This window comes from Sminthopsis crassicaudata, chromosome 4, assembly GCF_048593235.1.
Source record: "Sminthopsis crassicaudata isolate SCR6 chromosome 4, ASM4859323v1, whole genome shotgun sequence".
NCBI classification, from domain to species: Eukaryota; Metazoa; Chordata; class Mammalia; order Dasyuromorphia; family Dasyuridae; genus Sminthopsis; species Sminthopsis crassicaudata.
This window is the reverse complement of record NC_133620.1, coordinates 238,664,789-238,682,402: the sequence shown is the minus strand read 5'-3', so window position 1 is coordinate 238,682,402 and position 17,614 is coordinate 238,664,789. Positions and strand designations below refer to the sequence as shown.

At 33.2% G+C, this 17,614-nt stretch overlaps 1 protein-coding gene across 5 annotated transcripts in view; it reads right to left on the bottom strand.

Annotated features, from left to right (window-relative positions):
• Positions 1–17,614, bottom strand: part of COL12A1 (collagen type XII alpha 1 chain) — a 140,453-nt gene that overhangs the window by 5,510 nt on the left and 117,329 nt on the right. For all 5 annotated transcript variants that reach the window (XM_074310486.1, XM_074310484.1, XM_074310487.1 and 2 more), the window contains 10 exons: positions 17,422–17,508; positions 14,256–14,309; positions 12,016–12,111; positions 10,571–10,624; positions 10,212–10,265; positions 6,412–6,465; positions 4,687–4,758; positions 715–750; positions 541–607; positions 220–408 (listed from right to left, as the gene is read on the bottom strand). In XM_074310486.1, coding sequence (XP_074166587.1) covers positions 220–408; positions 541–607; positions 715–750; positions 4,687–4,758; positions 6,412–6,465; positions 10,212–10,265; positions 10,571–10,624; positions 12,016–12,111; positions 14,256–14,309; positions 17,422–17,508 — 763 coding nt within the window. The remainder of the gene's footprint in view (positions 1–219; positions 409–540; positions 608–714; positions 751–4,686; positions 4,759–6,411; positions 6,466–10,211; positions 10,266–10,570; positions 10,625–12,015; positions 12,112–14,255; positions 14,310–17,421; positions 17,509–17,614) is intronic.

Sequence of the window (17,614 nt, the reverse complement as noted above, 5' to 3'; positions counted from 1 at the left end):
GACTGAGCTAACCTGAAAACAGTCTCCTATTGTCTAAGATATAGCTGCATGACCTGAAGCCTTGCCTTAAGATATAGGATTTTCAGCAAAAGTAGCTTTGCCAGGATTTCTAGAACATGCTGTAGTTTCATCCTTTCCAACTCTTTGTTAGATATTCAGTGTTACTATTTCATTCTTTCTTTATCCTAGTTAATTAGCAGAAAGGCATTCATCACCCACCTCGATCCCCTGGTGGTCCCTGCAACCCTGGAGTGCCTGGGAACCCTGGCCTTCCTCCAGGTCCAGGTTCTCCTCTTGCTCCAGCACTTCCTGGTGGCCCTGGTGGGCCAGGGGGTCCAGGCTGGTTGCGGTTCGAATGATAATCATTTGGAATCTGATTCAGCATTTGGTTAAACCTACTCATCTGGCCTATAATGGAAAGAAGGTCTTACCATTAAAAGAAAATCATGGGAATTTTTTTCTTCTAAGGAAGAAAGGACAAGGGAAATTAAGTTTTATTCATGTCTGCCTTTCCCACCCACTGGACATTCATTCACTTACCATTGATCAGTTGTTCACAGACTTGTCTTGCAACTGCACGCATCATGTTTTGGGAAGCAATGTCTCCCTTAATAATGAAAACAGTGAGATCTTTAGCTTAGTGTTTTTATGTTTTCAGTACTCTAATGTTTATTGCATTAAATAAGTGTAAATAAAACTTTAAATAATACTTACTCTGTCACCTTTCTCTCCTTTCAATCCAGATGGGCCCTAAAGCAAATGATGTTTAATGTTATTTCATTTTAATAATAACTACGCACATTTATATAATTCTTTTTATTTCATTTAAGAACTGTGGCAGCCAATTGTATAGTAGATAGAGAGCAGTATTTGGGGTCAAGAAAACTTGAGCTCATAATCCTGCTTCAGAAATTCATTAGTTGTGGGACCTTGAGCAACTCCCAGCTTCAGTTTCCTTATCTGTAAGATGAGGATGTTTAATAGCACCAACCTCACAGATTCATTGTAAGGATCAAATGAGATAATCTTTATAAAGTTATTTGAAAATCTTAAAGTATTAGATAAATATTAGCTATTACATTTTATCAGTGTAGGAAACTTCAGATGGGGGAACTACCTCTACCTAATTGGCGAATAGCCTTAAAGCATTGTCAGGGGCCTTGGAGGTAACTTGATCTAATAACCAATACTAGTGAATGGTAGGATTTAACTCCAAAGTTTTCTGATTGCCAGGCTGGCTTCTTCTTTCTTCGCTAGGTCATACTGCCCTTTCATATAGCACTTTATGGCTTAGATAGTGTATTTTATTCAAATATTGCTATTAATAATATATTATCCCATAATAATAAAGCAAAGTCAGAAAGAGCAAATAACTTGCTGATAGTCAGTTACAAAGCTTTAGTGGAGACTCAAAGTGAATTCTTCTGACTGCAAGGTTAAAATTCTTAGCACCATGTCAGCCTAATTGTAATAATGGTGGCATAGTGGATAGTGTTGATCTTCAGAGTAAGGAAGACATCAATTCAAAACCTAGCTCAAATATTTACTACCTGTACAAATCAGTTAACCTCTCCACACTTCAGTTTCCTCCTCTGAAAAAAAGAGATGATAAGCATACCTATTTCATAAGATTGGTATTAGGATCAGGTAAATTAAGCATATGCAAAGTGTTTTGCAAATCATAAAGTACTATATAAATATTAGCAATGATGATGATTCCATATTATTCTAAAGAATGTTGAGAATAAAAATTTATTGATGGAATGGAAAAGGCTAGATCTGATCTCAAATAATCTAGAACTTAAACACCACCTCACATCATCCTTTTGCAACTTTCATAATTGCTTCTAAATGTTAGCAACATGGCTCATATTTTCGGACTTTGTCATTAGAATATGTAGTCTTTCTTTTCTTTTTCAAATTTTCAGATAAACCCCTATCTTCTTATAACTGTTTTCAAGAATTTCATGAGCAGAAGTAAAAGCTATAATCTTATGATCGTTTCCTATCATACACTATTAATACTGTATGTGTAAAGACATTTTAATGAAGGCTATTCTTCTATTCCATTTCAATGGGAAAAGGCCCAACTTTAGAGGTAGAGAACCTGGGTTCAAATCCTGTCTTGTAAATTTTATTCATTGAGCATAATCTTAGATAAATCATTTCATTTCCGTCTTTTAAGGTCCTCAACCAGGAAATGAGAGGATTGGACTATATGATCTTTCATATCTACTTCTGCTTTCAGTCTGTGATTATGTGATACTATAACTGGTTAGTACACCAAAAGGCAAAAGTCATAGATTTGACCCCTGTAAGGTCCAGTTATCTTTGGTGCTCTTCCACACTTATATAACTCAACCATTTGTCAAGCATATCTTAGTTATAAAGAGAACTTATTAAGAGAAGGTGGGTCATTCACACACTACTAAAAAGGCAATTCAATGCTTAGTAGGCAAGGAATAACACTTTTGTGGACAAAAAGCAGGAGAATAAAACCCATTTATCTATTTATCAATAAAACACATATTTATCTATCAAAATGCATTTAATTTTTCCCTTGGTGCATGATCCTATATGAGTTGCCCTAGGAGCTGGCTAAGGATTTTATACCCTCCTGAAAAGTTCTGGTCTCTGCTCTTGAAGACTTTAGCTCCAGGGCACCAACAATTATTGCTAGAAATACAATTTTCAGAAAGTGGTTGTTGGGAATGACAGTATTTATGCTCAGATTCTGACTGAGAACAAGAATTGCTCAAAATCAGGCATGGAATTGTTGAGAGAAATGTTAATTGGATTTTTGAATTGATCAAATAGGATTTTGAAATCCTGTGGTTCCTTTTTTTCCTAGGATTGTAGTACCAAGAAAGCACACTCCAGTCATACAGCTTGGTTTCATGAAGGCATAGATCATTATGTCAAACTCTTCCTTCAGAGAGAAAATATCCTGGCCCACCAGAAGAGGAAAAAAGTATTTCTTCCACCCATGCCATGATGGCTCCACATTACATATCATTGTTTTTAGAAAGAAACTCCTCAATCGCTGGCATTGTTACAATGCTCACATATATCTCTGTCCAATCCTGCTATGTCTCTGAGTCATTTTGACACTCTGATTTACCTTAGTATGGGAAACCAAGAATTTTTCCTCCTCAGTAATTATCAGTAAAGATGGATATCTAGGGCAAATCCCAGGAATGATACCAAAAAAGGAAATGCAATCTTTTAAATGAAATAAATACATTTGAATTCTATCCTGCACAGCCTTCTGCCAGTGTTAACAGTCTTGCAATCAGAAATCTATGATGATTTTACACTGAATTTGGTCTTGACTCACATTGAGAATAGTGAGGACCATTACAAATGCTGAAATCGGAATAGGGAGGGGAGATAAAAGAACCAATAATCAATACCTTCTAACCTCCTCTGCTCTAGCCTATCCTAATTATGTCTCCCTCCTCATTCATCCTATTTTGACCCTTGGAAAGATGGAAAAGAAAAAATGAGAAATGATATATGATTTCTCTAGGAGAGGCTCTGCTCCTCAAACCTGAAGAACCCACTCATTTTTATAAAATCATTAATTCTTATTCAGGGCAAAGCTGCATAGTATAGCAGGAAGAGCACTGGATCAGAAGTCCTGGGTTCAAATCCTACTTTCACCTTGGGCAAATCATTTAACCTGAATTTCTTTATTTTTAAAATGAGAGAGTTAAACTAAAATATCTCTAGTAATCTTCAGTAATAATACTGAAACTTATATAGTAAGATGGTATAATAAGTAATTGGTTTAATCAGGTGATAATTTAACTGAATGAGTATTAAAGTTCCCTATTTCTTTAGTTTAGGTATGGTAATTCTGTTGATTCTATGAATCTGCATGCTATGTAGATACCATATTTTCAGACTTGATGATAGTGTTAATAAGTGTGTTGAAAAGGATCAGTTCCCATATATATAATACCGAATTTGTCAGATCCCATGTGAACCTCAAGATTAAATCTGAAGATCTTTATTTTAAAACAGAGGGAAATGTCCAATTAGTCAGTCAAAGCAAATGTCTAGCCTGGAAGAACAAATTAGGTGGAAGCTAGAAAAAGTCAACATTTTGTCCAATGAATGACATTGTATGAAAGTGAATTAATAGATGAAAGTATGTAAATTATCTTCCTTCTGGCAATAGTCTTCCAGAGTAAATATTTCTGAAATAGGAAAACAAATTCCAACCTTATGATAAAAAAGCACTGACTATATATAGCCCTCGAAATGAGTTAAACTTATAACTTTAAAATGCTACTGTTGGAGACTTGAAATTTTCAAACAAAGACTGGTCATTATCCAGTCTTTTACTGTTTTCAGCAGCATACGATCTTAAATAAAAAAACTCATTCTGCTGACCTAGCTCTTGGTGTTTATACAGTGGAGAAATATGTGTCTTGGCACAGACAAAAAAAACCCCACTCTCCTTTTAATGAAAACCAAAGACCACAATTTCCATCTGAGGATATGTGTAACCATTCACAGAGATACTTTAGAAATGAAACTGTTGCAAATTAGGTCTGTGGATTTAAACATGTGTTTTATACAATGAAGCAAAGATAGAATAAATATTTCAAAGCCTGGCCAATAATCCTTATTGTTTGAATTCATAATGGATTGATTCTGGAATTTGGGCCATTGTCTTACTGGTCTCCCATGATCTCCAGGTTTTCCTGGTTTTCCACTTGGACCTGTGACTCCTGGAGATCCTGGGCTGCCCTAAAATAGAAGGAAGAAAATGGAATATCATGGTGGACAAAAAACAGTTCTATGTAAACTAATAGATTATAACTTTAAAAGCTTTTAAGGTACATAGTGCATAACTATAGAGAGAGCAGATATAAAACAATACTGTAGGGTAATACAAAAAACACAAAATGATTTCATGCTTTCTGTTCTGGTTTGCTTGCTTTGAAATGAAATATTTTAAATAGCTACATGTTCTCTTGGTTTGTAGAATATAGTGTTTCTAGAAAATTTGGCCATAAAATTAATTTCTCCAAACTAAGTTCTTTCCCTCCTCCACTGATTTCCATTAAAAAAAATAGTACTTATTCTTATGGGTTAAAAAAATAAACTTCTAATGTACAGGGTTGAAAAGTTCTAGTAAAGAAAGGATTTTAAAAATTTAAAAATATATTGGATACTATGATAGGACTTCAGTACTAAGCTGTTTAGCAGTTAGAGGTAATTCATATCTTGTAACTAATTTTTTTCTCTTTGCCACATTTTCCTGCTTTTCAAATTTCCCTGATATTTAATTCATTCTTAATCATATCAAAACTATGGGATTCTTCCCTATGCCTGATAATACACAGACTTCATACTAATTTCAACCAGAAATTTTCTTTTCTTTTGATTTCAGTTGACTATGCCTACCATAAGTGGGCTACAATATAGCTCATTATCAGTAGGTAAAGCCATGTAACACATGAGGTATTTCAGCATTCAATTTCTCTAAATTACAGGTTTTACATTATACAAAGCAAATAAATGTCCTACTTCATCAATTTTGATGTTTATATTTGATTTGAATTTATAAAGAATGCAGGATCACTATACATCTAAATCTCTTCATTAGATAACATTAAAGCACACACACACAAAAAAAAAAAATTGGCCAAATGGCCTTTAGGTACCTTCTAGCTCTAAATTTATGATGTAATGATCTACAAATTAAAATTTATTTAATCTAATTTTTAACATTTTCATATTTTTAGAGCTAAACCCAAACACATTTTCTATCTTTCCTTTTCTAAAAAGATTCTTCTCATTCCAGGTTGACTTACTTGTGATTTATTCAAAATGGAAAAAGAATAAACTATAGGATTTCTAAAGCAAAAGTTTTGTGCATTTGCTTTCCTGAAAGTTATAGTTTATTTGTGCTGAATTCAATTCCCATAAATATTAATAGGAAGTAAACATCTTCTCTAGGCAAATGCCATTTTCATACAACATAGCTTATGAAATCAAATAAAGATTTTTGAAAGTCATTGTTCTAGTAAAATATTAAATGTATCTAATATGTTCAAGCTTATTTTGTATTAAATATGCACATTAAAAGGACATTGACAAAAATTTTGGCTTCTCTTTCCATTTCAAATCCTAAACCTAAATATTAGATCTTATACAATAACAAAAATATCTAAATATCTTTTTCTAAAAGTTAAAAATTTCTATGGATATTTTAAAGTGCGAATCTGATGTTAATGTTATTTTAATAGACAATTTTCATAGGCAATTTTTTACCTAAGTCTGACCTTTTTTAAACAACCTAATTTTGGTTTATGCCATGCTGTCCAGGAGAAATGAATTTCATTAGAAGTTCTCAAAATATTGCACAAAGCCATTTTATGCCTCATATCATCTTACCGGTGGTCCAGGAGGGCCTCTGGGTCCCATTGCACCATCTTTTCCTGTAAAGCCCTATTTTAAAAATTAAAATAATTACAAGTTAATGTAATCATGAAAATAAGAAACAGGGAATATGATGCTAATGGCAAACATTAAGATGGTTTTAGAAATAGGTTCTTTGTGCATGTGTCTGCCTTTTAATTATGATGAAAAGAGACATAGACATGCTTTCCAAGTAATTTGTATACATTATAAAATATAAATCATATCATCTGTGCTCATTAAGGATATTTTCTTTTGAATGATAAACACACCTCAAGTGTTCCAATCATACTACAACTATCAATGAGGTTATTTCCTTTTTAAAAAATCATTCATTTCTCTTCTGTATTGTTCTGACACAGGCAAGAATATCCCTTTTCACAAATCAATACACAAATAGTAACCAGTGCTGTGGACTGAGCCTGACTAAATTCAGTCTTCTGATAGTTTAATTTCATTATTAGAATCAAATGAGGTGCTTATAGGTCACTCAATAGTTAACAAAATGAAATTTATTTAATCCTAAGAAAAGACATAGAAGACACCTGGAGTTAGCTTCAACTGAACAAGCCACCTAACTTGTGTTACCCATTATTCATTGCAATCCATCAGCTAAAAGAAATCTGGAGTCACTCAAGAATAGAGGAGATTGCAGAGACATAACATGGCTCTTTAAGAGAGATCCTTTCCCATTCCTCTTCCCCCAGGTTTTCATAGCTTTTTTTATGCTCATGCAATGAGGAAATGACATCTACAATCTGAGCCCTTAGTTCCCTGACTCAACCAAATTTAATATCCTTTTAAGGAAAAAGTGAACTAATGTGCTACCATTAACAACCACAACATAAGGGAAATGAGGTCAGTGGGATGGGAAGGGGAGAAGGAGAATGGGAGGAATAAACATTAAAGAATTAAAATAAAGGGAAAGAGACTGACACCCTCAGCATAACTGACAACTTTGTGAGAAAAGTATTTTCCTCTATTTGCTCTAACTACAGGATAATGTATCAACAGAACTGTTTCCTTCACTTGTGTGGATTTTTATCCACAAAAGCAATAGGATGGAAAAGCTAATGAATTGTCCTTCTCACCACCAAGGGAGGAAATCCCTATAACAAGCAGCTACTTTTTTTATTAGTCCATGTTTCCTAATCTAATTCTAAATGTCATGATTTGTAATCTCAATGAGTTGACTCAAAAATAAAGAATCAACTATGAGAGCCAGGTCATGTCTCTGCACAGTCTCTCTTCTATTCTTGAGTGGCCCCAGATTTTTTTTCTCCTTATGCTGCCAGATGACCTTGGTCTTGAATGAGTCATTCTACTGCACAGTTAGCAATTGCTCCCAACTACAGTCCCCTGAAATCTGGCTGAGTATTTCTAAATCAGGTCATTTTTTTAAGTCTTACATATTTTACCAAAAGAGATGATCTTCTCAATTTCTAGAGAAAATTAGGAATAAAAATTTTGAAATTTATCATGGTTCCCCTGGGACCCATCAACCCAAGTATACATTTTTTATTAGCATGTGAATTTTATAATTGGAAATTAATTAATCTATTTTTAAAATTTAGGCTTAAAAGTTATTCTTAAACAATCATCTACTTTGGAGAAATCAAGTTAAATCTATTTATAAAACATCAGTTTCCTCTGAAAATATTTCTTATAACACACACACACCAAATGGAAAACCACACCACATTTTAGTCATTTGGTGTAACATAAATGTCCCCCCCCCCCCCCGTTTCTTCTGAGAAAGAAAAATGTGGTAAAATAGCTTGAACAGATTGGGTCATAGCATCTTTCATTTTGCTTCTCTATTATTATCAACCAGAATGTTATATTTTGAGATTACTACCATGGATTTTTTTCCTTCCTGCCACATAATTGTCCTCTAAAGTTTGCTACCTATGAACAAGAAAAATGGATCAAGTTTCAAGAAATATGCTTTTGATGACTTTGGAAGGGCTACAGATTGTATTGGCTGTAGTCTTTTTGATGATAATTCTATCTCTAACTTTCATTTCTAAAGCTGCTCCTACTAACAGTACTGAGGAGTGGTCTGTGTGTGTATTTCTGTATGATTACATATAGAATAAATATAGCCGGATTATCAGTAACCTTCACATACTATAGACATAGAAGTTAAATTTATTGCCTTATTTTTGATTTGTAGAGCCCATCATGCCATCAGATTTATTTTGAATTCTATAACTGCCCAACACATTTTTTTTAATTACCCATATAGAACATAGCTCTCTTCAACAATGAGATGATTCAAAGCAGTTCCAATTGTTTAGTGATGAAGAGAGCCATCTACACCCAGAGCAAAGACTATGGAAACTGAATGTGGTTCACAACATAGCATTTTCACTTTTTTGTTGTTGTTTGCTTGCATTTTATTTTGCTTCACTTTTTCTCTTGCGTGGCATGATAATTGTATAAATATGTATGCATATATTGGATTTAATATATATTTCTACTATGTTTAACATATATTGGATTACTTGTCAGCTAGGGGAGGTCATGGGGAAAGGGGGAAATTGGAACACAGGGTTTTGCAAGGACTAATGTTGAAGAATTATCCACACATATGTTCTGAAAAATAAAAAGCTTTAATTAAAAAATTATCCACATATTTGAACTTGTAAGCCAGGAAGAGCCAGGTTGTTACCCTGATCAAATTGTTTAACTTCTAAATCTCAATCTATTCATTTGTAACATGAGGAGGTTGAACTAGATAGCTTCTGAGATCCTTTCTAGTTAGTTCAATAATCCAGGCATCCAATCTATTTTCTCAATCTAATTTGTCGCTAGCCAAAAGCAATTGCTTTCCTTCAATAGTACATACATTGATATGCTTTTCATTGTCTTTTCTTTATTTCTCTGTTACCAGAAACAAATATGTAAGTAAGGACGGACAAAATTTTGACTACTTTGTATTAACTAGCCTGATGCTTTATCATTGGGAAGAAACTGACAATTACGTGCAATAGAATCATGGAAATGGCTGGCTTTAATGAATTTAAGCACACTATTTATCACATTATGCGGCATACTTCACAGTCCTGGATTATTTTGCTGCCATGTTGTATCCCTCTCTATGCTGCCCTCCCTACACTTTATGGTAAAATCATTTTTTTTTCCTGCTCTGCAATGCTCCACCTCCCATTTCTTTGTCTTTGCAGGAGAAATGCACTAGCCATTCTTTTACTATTAGAATGCATTCTCTTCTTACTTCTGCTGCATAAAATTATTTTCTTCAAGATGCAATTTAAATACTGCCTTCTACATGAAGCTTTTACTAATACTTACCCCTATAACCACTTTGGTTTTATATATTTAAATTCAAACAAGTTGTCTTCCCATTAAACTGTAAGCTAAGAACAGAGACTATTTCATTCTTTTGTCCTTTTATCCCCAGCACCTAATAAAAATTTAATGCACTTAATTTCATTCTTAAGAGAAAGATATCGTCAATTAGTTATCTGAAGTAACTTGCCCAGAGTCTCTTTCTTCTTCTATCATAAACCAAACTACTAAATCTAAAAATCCTAATGGCTCCCATACAATCTCACCAACCACAGACCCTCAGATAGTACAGAGCTGGATATTTCCCAATTGTTGGGCTTTGAATTTACTAAATAATGCAACAACACTTTTTTTGAACAAATTAAGTTGTAGCAGGTCTTAATTAATAGATTCATATTTTAGAGTTAATGAATTTAAGCACACTGTTTATCACATTATGTGGCAACAACAAAATGGAAACTTACTCTATCTCCTGGGGGTCCCATGGGGCCTGGTGGGCCAGGTAAACCTGGTGATCCCTACAAAAAATGAATAATATAAGTGAAATAAGGAAACCATTCTTGTATTTTTCATTATAGATGAACACTTGTAACTGTTTGAAATATTTTTAAGAGAGTTGAGAGCCTTTTGGTAACAAATCAGAAACCAGAATCCAGCAGAATTCTGGACCCATTTTAGTTAATCAATAAATTCTTGCTGATTGAAAGGGGAAGAAATGATGAAGAACAAATAGCCAGACTGTAGTCTTTTAGAGACCCAGAGAACTAAATATTCAGATATTATTTGATAAGTATAGGAAGGGAAATTGTAACAATGAACTTACTGATCGGCCTGGAAGTCCCGGCTCTCCTGCATCACCTTTCACTCCTTGTCGACCCTGTAATTACCAATAAGATAGAAGTTCTTAGCCAATTTATAAAACCAAATGAAATAAGAAGGCAGAATAATCTTCATTTGAAATTCCTGCTATTTCACAAATCCATTGTAGGCATAGTGAAACAGGCATCTGAGGGCATTTTTGAGAATAATGAATTAAAAGTACAAACCATATTTATTGAAATATATTCTTCCACTGATGTTATCATTATTAAAGTAAATAAAAGACTTTCAAATAATAATAATATTGTGGCAAGTTTTTTATGGAATAAGAAATAGAAAACTAATTCAACATAAATCATTGTTATAAAAATTGAATTTGCAGGAAAATCCATTTTGTTATATTATCTTTCATTTGATACTATGGTAAAATAATAGAACTATAGGAAGAATGGGTTAAAAATTTTGACTTAATCATAATATCTACAAGTCACTTGTAGCTATGTATTTGAAAATACCTGGGGTACAGATATATATTCAGTCTTATTGATATGAAATAACTGAATTTATATAGCAAAGAAGCCTCCAGGCGTAGCTTTGTTTCACATTTGATTTTTACATATATACATATACATAAGCATAATGCATAATGATTTTACAACAATTAAATTCCTAAATGTTTTTTGCTTTACTGGGGAGGGAGAGAAGGATGGGAAAGGGTAAAATCTCCCACTGGCTCAACTCTTATTGTGAAATAGTTCCACAACTTTAACATCTAGCCCTATGGAATTGCTTTAAGAGTAGGTATATTGTTACAGTTCCATAATGTATAGGGAGCATGCTTTTGTTTGTTCTGACTTTCAAGTTAGCCTATATGCATAAAGATTATAAAATCTCTATGGTTTGATATTTCCAATGAAAATTAAAATCTAAATTTTACAGTTCTTTTAGAATAGATCTATTTTACCTGACATGGAGAATAAAAGTTACCTATGAAATGAAAATATGAGTCATAGAATGTAGAAGCTTTTTTTAACTTTAGTTTTACCTTTAACATATTAAAGATGCATTTTATAGTTGTATATTCAACCAGAAAACAAGAATTATAGATAAACTGATATGAGCTTTTATGGAGTTGAAAGATGCAATACCTAACACAGGTTATAACAAGTCTACAGAAATTCAGATTAACTGAGAGATGTGTTCATGACTTACAACTGATGTCAAATAATTGTCAATAATTGTACTTAGGCAGCATTATTTTAAAATAAAGATGCACATTATTTATAAATCTAAAGTGCTAGTCACATTGGAAAGTCAATTCACAGACTAAATATGTTAAAGTTTTAGAAAAGAAAAGTTGTATTTCAGAAGCATCATGGAAAATGTTCTGGCTAAATATTTTAATGTGTTAAATTCAATAGGTTCACAAAATATGATAAGTTTACTCACTTGTTCTCCTGGAATTGAAAGCCCATTGGGTCCCTGAGGACCTGGAGGACCCTGGGGACCCGGGGGACCTGAATCACCACGAGGACCTGGGGGCCCCTTAAATAAACAAAGAAAAGACAAAACATCAATATCTGTTATGTTGTTCATTGAAGTTAAAATCTGCATTTGTCAGAAACTTTGTTTTATAACTCAAAAAACATTGATCAAATCAGTTTTGAAATAAAACCTTGGAAGTTTGCATCAATTCTTCGAGTCTTTTAACTGATGATGATACTCCATTCCTTTCATCATTCATGCCTTCTTTTTTGTTTACAAAGAAAATATAGCTGATACTATAGTAAACTAATTTAGTTTCCATAAAAAAATTAATAGAAGAGGAATAAGAAAGAGAAACAGTGTATCAAATATGAAGTGCTCTTGGATTGGTAAGGGTTGATTTCTTGAGGCTTATTCTTATTTCTCCTCACAAATATTGATTAAACAATAAACCATTAAATTTTCATTAAGGCTGTATTTTCTACAGAACTACAGGACAAAAAGGAGAAGGAGGAGGAGAAAGAGGAGAAAAAGAAAAAGAAGAGAAGAAGAAGAAGAAGAAGAAGAAGAAGAAGAAGAAGAAGAAGAAGAAGAAGAAGAAGAAGAAGAAGAAGAAGAAGAAGAAGAAGAAGAAGAAGAAGGAAAGAAAGAAAGAAAGAAAGAAAGAAAGAAAGAAAGAAAGAAAGAAAGAAAGAAAGAAAGAAAGAAAGAAAGAAAGAAAGAAAGAAAGAAAGAAAGAAAGAAAGAAAGAAAGAAAGAAAGAAAGAAAGAAAGAAAGAAAGAAAGAAAGAAAGAAGCTGATCTTATAGTCGGCTCAGACCTCGTAAGCTCTTTTGGTAGAAACCTGGAGCCTATTAATATATTGCTTCTTTATATATGTGTTGATTAATCTCATAAAATATCATTAGAACTAAATCTTACCAGATATGAACAATGATGCCCTAGCACTGGAGGCGAAAAGAGCCAATGTGCAGGGCTCTCATATTTCCTGTTTCTTGAATCTTTACCATAAAAATTGTGGAGATCCCAGTGTATCACCTCTTGGACTTCCTTACTTCTTGTTGTTATTCAGGCTTTGCAGTCCAACTCTTCATGACCCTAGCTAAGGTTGCTTGGCAAAGATTCTAGAGTAGTTTTCCATTTCCTTCTCTAGCTCATTTTACAGATGAGGAATTGAGGTAAACAATGTTAACTTTCTTGCCCACAGTCACATAACTTATAAGTGTTTGAGGTCAAAATTGAACTCTGTAAGATGAGTCTTCCTGACTCCAGGCCCAGCAGTCTATCTACTGGACTACCTGGTTGTCATTCTTCCTTAATTAAATTATTACAATTACTTAGCATCAGTCTTCCCTATCCCATCTCTAGATTAGATGCTGCCATACTTCCATTCTCTTCTTGTTAACTTAGTTCTTTCCCATTTTACACTCTCTTTCAGGGGTAAGTCAGGTTAAGTCTCTACCTTCTAAAATGATAACTCTGGATGCTAGTTGAATAGTTAATGAATAAAGATAAAACTAACAGCAGCTCTTGAGTCTTTCTCCAATTCCTATTCACATTTGTATATGTAAACTTTCTGAAGACGTTAAATAATATTCTGATTTTTACTGTGTTTTGTTGATTGGCATTAATTAAATGAAATTATTTTTAAATGTATAAGGCATTTGAGATGAGGTCCCTGAGGATTTCTCACATCAACTATCACATGTAAAGATATTGCAGAAACATTTCTTAGTAGCTCTTTCCCATTAAAATGATGGCAATTCTTGCCTTAAATGAATGCTGCAGATTACATCCAATTACTTCAACACTTAGTGAACAAAGTTAATAACAGCTGGTTGCAAAGTAACTTTTACTGAAAGTACTAGTCCTTATCATATACTGTATAGCCATTCCAACCTGCCTCCTCTACTCAGAATTCATTCAAATAGTGTAAGTTCCCTCCCTCTTCTTCACCATCATTTCTGTTGAAAATAAAAAGCAACTAACATAAACTTCTAAGTGCCCCGTGTCAAGTTTTGTGCTTTTAAAATTTTTTCAAGGATGGACTATGTCATCATTGCAATGTCCTCATAAGAAAAATATAATTGGCAATTTTGTTGTTGCATCTTGTCCAAAGTCATACAACACAGTGATGACATTTTAAACCAAAAACTTAACTGGAAAAGGTAAAAAAATTAAGTAGAATTTAGATAAATACTTACAATTGCTCCATTGATTCCTCTTTCTCCTCTGGGGCCCTTAGCACCAGGACCACCCTAAAATATATATAAAGTATATCATATATTGTTTTATTGCTTCTGACTAGATAAACAAAAATGTAATGATACTTATGTGAAAAACATTAAAGAAGCTATCACTTCAGGAAAGTCTTCAGGAAAACTTCATCATTCTTGGCCAAAAAGGACCCAAAGAAAACATTTTAAGACATAGAAATCAAGGAAATAAATATTGTCCTGTTTTGCACATCTTAGTTTTACAATTTGCCATTCATATACTGTTAATAGAGTTTAAAAATGAATTTTAAAATTGTTGGAGAAAAGCAAATAGTGAGTAAAAGACAGGAAAATATAATGTACTGTTTTGAAATTCTATTAGGCAATAATAAATCAGGCAGTTAAATCTATTAATAAAAAAATTAATCTGACTTTAATTTCTAAATAATAGAGTAGGTACAGCTCCAACAATAAGAATACATAGACCGCCAAAATGCAGAGGCAATGAATTATAAAGGTCTATAATACATAATTATCTCATTATAGGCTAAAAAATAAAAACAATCAACAATAATCTCCAATGTTCTAATTGTCGTGTGATCTCAGTGATATAGGTATTTTCTCCAACAATGTAAATTGTGACACATTCACACATTCATCTTAGAGCAACTCTTTGCCATACCTTCTCATAAGATCAAAGAAAAATCACATTAACCATAAAGATCTATATTATTGCTTACATGAATGTTGGATGACAAAAAATAATTTAATAATCCATCCTGAAAAGGGAAGCAAGGGGAAAAAAAAGAACCTAAGATACTTATAAAATCAGAAATAGAATTGAGACCATGGACAACATCTAATCCAACCCCCTATATTTATAAAAATAAGAAAAAGAAGACCCAGTGGGTGAAATTACACAAACAGTAACCTCAGAACTAGAATTTAAAACCATGTCTTAACACAGCAATCTAAAGTTCTCCTTATTACATCATGTTGCCTTTCATAGAATACCTTACTCTAAATGTGAAATTTTATCTTCAACTTGTAATCTTTTAAAGTTTTTAGATATAATTAATATATATATATATATATATATATATATAACTGATACATAACATACAAACATCCTGACATGTTTCAGTGACTTGTGACATGCTAATATCTTATTACACTGAAGTTGTGCCTAGATATATGTGCAAAATTGTGCATGGTTAACCTCTGCACTCCCCAAAAAGATGCTACTGTGATATTAATGCTCATTAAGCTCCAACTTGCATATTTCATCAATTTGCATGTTCTTATCAGTTCTCTTCCCATGTATAAATCTAGTCACACTCTTATTGTTCTAAAACACAGGGACTGTATAATTCCATGAGGTTTATATGACATTTGTCCACCAGCCCTGAAATGTCCTCCTCACCTCTGCCTGGCTTACCTTGCCTGGACTCATTCAAAATTCAGCTCAAATTCCACTTTCTGAGAGAAATTTTTCTTACTCTCTCCTTGCTCTCCCCACACATTTACACATAAACACTTCTAGACTCTCTTTTAATAAAATCTCTCTCTCTCTCTCTCTCTCTCTCTCTCTCTCTCTCTCTCTCTCTCTCTCTCTCTCTCTCTCTCTCTCTCTCTCTCTCTCTCTCTCTCTCTCTCTCTCTCTCTCTCTCTCTCTCTCTCTCTCCATATATATAAACTCCTTGAAGATGGGGATCATGTTTTTGCCCTTTTTGATATCTCTAGTGCTCAGGACAGTAGAGATGTTTTTAAAGAGATACATCTTTAAAGATTTCTCCACTCCAAAAGTTCACATTGTGCCCAATCTGTGGCAAAGCCTTCCACTCTTATATTGATTGGATCAGCCATAGACACATACAGCATAACTTGACTGCAACAAAGACAACAAACAAGCACTAACCATCTTAGCATTGTACCTAGGCATTCAATAAGTGCTTAGTAAATTCTTGTTAACTAACTACTGGTACCACAGTGCCATATATTTAGAGAACTTGAAGTCATTAAGTCCTACTCTTTCATTTTACACATAAGGAAACTAAGGCCTGGAGCTAAGTGGCTTACCCAAGGTCACATAGGTAATAAGAGGTTAGATTCTCTATTCTTTGGGTTATAACACTACATTTCTATAATTTGAAACTTTATATTTTATAGCATGGCCATATTCTATATCACGCTCTATGAATTTTATACCCACACACACACATACATACATACATACATACAGATAGATAGATAGATAGATATATAATTTTCAATAAAACTGGTTTCTTTTGTGATGCTATGTATTTTTATTTTATGCATTTTAAAAAATCATTATGACAAGGGATCCACAGGCTTTACCAGAATGTCAAAGAGAGCCAAGACACCAAAAATGTGAAGAATCTCCTGGTTTATATAGTGATTTAAAGTGATTCTGAACACAGCTCAGACTCTCTACTTTAACCCTACAACACCTTTTCAATGAGTTTGTTGGAACATCCTGAAGAATCTTTAAAGGTATTACAATGATCAGGGGAAAACAAATTTACATTTTTTAGGTCTAAGCATTTAAATATGTTCTGGGTTGAATGGAAAGTTGTTGGGAAGATAAATTCAAATTCCAGAATCAAATTATTTTTCATCTAGTTATCCTCCACTGCAATGAATCTAATACCAAAAAACAGGTGCTACTGATCTGGCAGCCTTGAAAAACTTAAAAATGCTTATCACTGTTATATCCAATAATGATTCCAAAGGATCACCAATGAAGAATGAGATCCACCTTCTGACAGAGAAGTGAAGGATTAAAGATACAGAAAAAGTAATTATTAAAGACATAGAATAAGTAAGACATCCATTTTTGGACAGGGTCTACTTGGGAAACTGTTTTGCTTTAATATGCATATATTGTTACAAGGTGTTGTTGTTGTTGTTTTATTTTTGAAGGGGAATGGGAAAGGCAAAGGAGGGGAAAATGGAAATTAGGAGGAAGAAAAAATGCTTATTAATCAAAAAATGTTACTTTTTTTAAAGTAATCTGAGCAGAGTCAGGCAGGAGAGTAGCCTGTGTTTTAATGACCTCAATTTCTCAAGAGAAAATTCATATCTATAATTTTAAAAAGAAAAATTATATAAATGTTTATTTATATTTCCTTACCGCTGGTCCAGGTGGTCCAGGAGGTCCAACACTGTCTTGGGTACATGTGCAAGAATTTGGAAAAGCTGGGCATTTTGCTTCATCTCTCTGGATTATAGAGGACAGTATTTAGCCATTACAAAAAAAAAAAAATAAACAACATTAGCCCCTCCATCCATAACTTATACAAACAAAAGAGTCTGTTCTCCAGCTT